The sequence below is a fragment of the Lagopus leucura genome, unplaced genomic scaffold, assembly GCF_019238085.1.
Source record: "Lagopus leucura isolate 7727_CA_CO unplaced genomic scaffold, USGS_WTPT01 Super-Scaffold_100001, whole genome shotgun sequence".
In the NCBI taxonomy this organism is placed as follows: Eukaryota; Metazoa; Chordata; class Aves; order Galliformes; family Phasianidae; genus Lagopus; species Lagopus leucura.
In genome coordinates this window covers 50601291-50606410 of record NW_024962262.1, presented here as the reverse complement: position 1 = coordinate 50606410, position 5120 = coordinate 50601291, and the positions used below count along the sequence as shown (strand labels likewise).

The 5120-nt window shown below is 54.3% G+C and overlaps 1 protein-coding gene across 1 annotated transcript in view; it reads right to left on the bottom strand.

Annotated features, from left to right (window-relative positions):
- Positions 1–366: 366 nt before the first annotated feature.
- Positions 367–5120, bottom strand: part of SHOX (short stature homeobox) — a 7843-nt gene continuing 3089 nt past the window's right edge. Inside the window, exons 3-5 of the mRNA XM_042868256.1 lie at positions 1351–1408; positions 1182–1270; positions 367–612 (exon numbers count right to left, since the gene is read on the bottom strand). Of these exons, the coding sequence (XP_042724190.1) occupies positions 367–612; positions 1182–1270; positions 1351–1408 (393 nt within the window). The remainder of the gene's footprint in view (positions 613–1181; positions 1271–1350; positions 1409–5120) is intronic.

Below are 5120 nucleotides of genomic sequence, written 5' to 3'. Positions count from 1 at the left end.
GGGTTGCGTGGGGTGCCGGGGGCGGTGCGTGGCCGGAGAGGGACGCGGGGCCGCGAATGTCCTCTCTGGGAAAGCGGCGGGACGGAGCTGCCGGGAAGAGCTGGATAGTGGGGTGGGGAAGGAAAAGGGGGAAAGACATCGAAAATAAAAACGAAGGAAAGGAAAAAAAAAAAGAGAGAGAGAGAGAGAGAGAGAAAAAAGAAAATAAAAACCGGAAAACCGGAGAGCGGGCGGCAGGGCGGCCCGCAGCGCAGCTCTCCCCGCGGCCGAAGGCGCTGCTGACGGGAGCGGGGCTGCCTTGCGGAGCTGCTGGACCGCGGTGCTAGCCGGAAAAGGAGAGGCGTGAGGCCGAGAGGCCGGAGCGTGTCAGAGCCCCAGGGCCTCGGCGTGCTTGCGGGCCTTCAGCCGCAGGTCGGCGATGCTGGAGTTCTTGCTGTTGCTCTTGGCGGCTGCTGCCACCACGGCGGCAGCGGAGGCGGACTCCGCCAGGGAGGCGATGGGCAACCCGAAGGGCGGCGGTGGGAACATCAGGTAGGGCGCGTGGGCCGCCAGGTGCGGGTGCAGGTGCGGGTGCGCGTGGGCCACGCCTTCCAGCTGCAGCTGAGCCTGGACCTGGGCGGCACGGAGACACGGCGTCAGCACCGCGTGTGTGCGTGTCCCCAACCCTTCCCCCCCGCCCCGATCCCCTCTCCGTGTTAACCCCAGTGCTGAAAGCTGAGTTGGACCTTTTCTCTCTCTTTTCTCAGGGACGCCCCTTTGTAACCCCACACGCGGTAGGACGGTGATTGCCTCGGAACCCTTCCGACGTGCGAGAAAACGCGCGGCGTTGGCACAGAGATTTCAGCTCCGAGGAAGGGTATAGGAGTGTGAGCGGGGGGTGGTGAGAAGTAGTTTATTTATGTATTTAATTATATGGCTTCAAATATGGCTTTTCAAAATCAATACAATTAATCTGTCAGCCTCCACGTGCCTGCGAGAAGCAGGAGGTGGCCGTGGGTCCCTCCGGGCCCGAAGAATCGATTCGCCATCCACTGAGCGAAATAGTGGAAGCGCTCGACTCCTGGGGGGTTGGGGGGGGTTGTGCGCTGAGCTGTGTGTGTCATACGTGCCCTCCCCCTGTACACAGAGCTTGGGAGCGCGGCGAGAGGTCGGGGGACGGGCAGTGAGAGCGGGGCTGCTACCTGTTGGAAAGGCATCCTCAGAGCTCCCATATTGACGTACGGGGCTACTCTGCAGGCGTCTAAGTGGCTGGCGGTGCCCAAGATCACACCTGCAGGCACAGACGGGGCCGGTGAGCGTCGAAGGGACCCTGCACGCCCCCCAGCGTCCCCCCGGCTGGCCCCTGCCCACCTTTGTGCATCTGGTTCTCCTGCTTTCGGCACTTGGCTCTCCTGTTCTGGAACCAGACCTGCGAAAAGAAAATGCAAACAAACCAAACAAACAAACAAAAAAAAAAAAAAAAAGAAAAAAAAAAAAGAAAAAGAAATTGGGGGTAGGCGAGGCAGCTGCTAAAAAAGCGGATTAACTGCGAGGCTGAGGCCGGAGGGAGAGGCTCAGAGCAGCTCCGCTCAGCTCCGTCCCCGGGGGCAGAGCCCGGCCCCGAGACTCTCGGCGCGCTATGGACGGCCCGGGGGTACCTCGCTTTTTTTGGGGGGGGGGGGGGGGGGGAGCGGGGCTCCCAGCAGGAACTAAGCCCGGAAGCCCCCTCACAGCGTGGGGGGCCTCAGCCGCCGCTTGCAGCGAGTACCCCGTTACTGTCGCCGTGCCACCCGGCTGCAGCAGGGCCCCGCGCTGGCACAGCTCGCCGTGACCCCCAGCGGTCCGGTTGCCTTCCTCATCACACCTCAGCAGTCCGGAGCAACCAAAGCCCACTTGAGCGACAGGACAGACCGTTCCCCCGGGGCTGGGAAGGCTGGGGACTTCCGAGGACAAGCGAGATACAGAACGGGAACAAAGGGCTGTGTCACTCCCAAACGTGGGGAGGAAAAATAAACGCGCTTCTGTGGACTTCTGAGCAGACACTGCGACGTCTCCCACACAAGGTACACAGCAGTGCTGAGCCCTGACCGAGAGACGCCCGTAAGCAAGCAGTCCCCCCTGCCTCCTACAGCCTCCTTTCGAAGGCACTTCTGACGCCCATCCCTTCGCCCATCACCGTGCCCCTCTGAGGAGCTCGGGGTGGCGGCTCTCCCCATTGGCACCGTCAGAGACACAGAGCAGAAAGCACCGCAGAGCCCAATCCTCACACAAAATCTGCCGATTGTGGACAAACATTGACTTTCACCGCTGATAAAATCTTGTCGCTAAGTAAACACCTCCAACCTTTGATGTTCTCGCACTTGCCAAGAGATCATACGGTTAATTAATACTAACTGCACTTCCTACATCAAATTTTGCCTCCAAGCTTTCTTCAATTGCCTTAATGATGGTCATTTACAACGGAGTAATTAGTGCAAAGAAAGGCTTCCAAAGGCATTAATTACCTCGGGTACCTCAGTGATTTTCTTAAGCAGGAATCGGCCCTCTCTCCTTCCTAGCACCGTTTCTCCTACCTAGAGAGGGGGCGGGCGGACGGAGGGGCTCTGCCCGCTCCCGTTCCCATTCCCTGTTCCGTTCTCATTCCCATTCCGGGTGCAGCCGCCTCGCAGCTCTCCCGGCTGCGCGCAGGGCACGGGGCTGCGCTCGCTCCGCAGACGCGCAAATCCCAGCGACGCGCAGCGCTGCTCCATTTTTTACCGAGGTTTACGTACAAGAACGCAAAGTATCACCGCACGGTCGCGACAATAATGCGTTTTTTACAGTTGTAAATCCTTGCAGGAAATCTCCTTGCGTGTGTTCCCCCCCACCTCCGCCCCGGCCCTCCCCCCCGCTCTCGCTGCCTCGCCAAAGAAGTATAAATTGTCAGGAGGAATTTAAGCAGCGTTTAAACAACTTCTTCTTCAAATAGGAACATCTTTCAACCAGAAATTGTATTTAAATCTGGAAAACGAAGTGCCCTTTCCCTTTAGCTATGAAAAAATAAGGTTATGAGGTATAAAAGTGATGAATTAGCCGCCGCGTTAAGCGATAATAAATCAGGCTCGGTGTGATTCGCGATCAATTCCAATTAGTCATGAATATGCTAAGTAAAGCGCAGTACACTGTTTTAGACAGTTATTTCTTCATTAAGGATCACTCAGTGATTTCTTTCACAAATGCTCTAATCTGATTTCCTTTTGATTTCCATTAGAGACAGTGAATAATGACATTTAATTTAGCCCTGCACCATAAACCCAAAGATATTTGTTGTAATTGAATTACTGCCTGCTCCTCACTACGGTCTCATAACTTTCAATTATAACCCTGACAGCTGGCTGATATGAGTTTCCAGTACAACACTAAAAATAAAAGGTTAATAAGGACTAGCTACCATAGGAGCTCCAATTTATTTACAGCAAATTTCCACACTAAATTGAAACTATATCCTTTAACGACAAGGGAGAGGCGCTTCGGAGAGGAATTAGAGAACAGTTCTGAAAATATTACAAAAGTCTTTCCTTTTCCCCTCCCTTTCTGCTTTTTTACCACTTCCATCTCCTGATGGATAGCACGCCCTGTTTATTTCTTAATTAATTATCCATCTCTCCTCTTTTCCCTCTTGATATTTCTTTCCTTTCTAGCGTTATTTTCATTCATGAGAACATTCTTTTAGTAAATATATATATATATATATATATAGTCTTTCTCATGGCCTGAACCAGCATTGCCTTTTTTTCCTCCCTCTTTTTTTTTTTTTTTTTTTTCCTTTTGGTGCTGTTTGAAGCTCTGCGAACACTCGAAGCACCAATTTCCCTGCAACTCTGCACATCCTGTTAAGGTGCTGCTCAGTAATAAAGTACTTGAAAGAAAGAGTGCAGAATTCAATTACAAGTAATTTATTTTTATAGAAACAGTACATCAAGGCCTCGGAAAGATATTACAGAGCCCAAGTAAGAAGATCTGGGAAGATGACATAAGAGTTGATGTCCCCTTCAGCAAAAGTTTAATCTTTTCATTAATTTATATGGTGCGCTGAGATCAATCTTCCTGGAGGGCGCCGGCCGGCAGAGCTCAGCACCCGCACGCTCAGCAGCCGCTCACACCGGGGGAAACACGGGCTGAGGGGGGTGGGGAGGGGGGCACGACGACGAAGAGCCTCCAAAAGCCAAAGCGTGAACGCAAACCGCCCGGCTTCACTATTGAATTCGGGACATGCCTCCAGAAGGAGGCTGCTAAAGCTGGGCAGCCGCTTGTCACACAGAGAGGGGTGCGGGAGGAGCGGCCCCTGCCCACGGGCTCCCAGCGGGGCCTTAGGGATGGGGGAAGCAGCGGCCCGCTCCCCGCAGGGCTCGGGCAGCGACGAACGCCTACGGCACCTCTGGGACCCTGCGCGATGTCCTTATAAACGCGCATCCCCTGCTCCCGGGGTGTTTTGTTCGTTCGGAGGGGCCGGGTGGGAACTTTCTGGGGTTTGAGGTTGGGTCTCTGAGCACCGAGTTCTCGCTTAGCGAGGCGGTGTCCCTCACTGAGCCACAGGTTGGTGCCATTAATTATTCCTGGGGTGCTGGGTTGGATTACGAGACCTCTGCTGTGGAGACGCACTACCTCCTTGCCGTAAGCTTTGGGGAGGGGGGTGTATTTCCCTCGTACCCAACCGCGAACCGAGCTGAAAACAATCGCTGCCGAGGACTGAGCCCCCGAGGCTGGCGGCCCCGACGGCCCCAGAAGGCGCAGCACCCGGACCTGTTGGCAGAGCTTAGGGGGCTAATTGGTGTTTAGCTGCGTCCGGGGGGTGGGGGAGGTGGGGACTCGGCAGATGGGTGCCATGCATTCATACGCTGCGTGAGGCAGAGGGGCACCTTCCCCCCGCCCCGCTAATCCCGTCCCCGAGCACCCGGCCCCGCGCACGGCGATTGTGGATTGTGATCGGAGCTTTTTTTTTTTTTTTTTTTTTCCTTATCCTAATGGCCCCATGAAAGGAAGCGGGGAAAGAAATGAGGATTAAGAGAGAGTTAATGACGCGTTTGCAAGGGAAACTAGGATGATAAATGAAATAATAATAATAATAATAATAATAATAATAATAATAATAATAATAATAA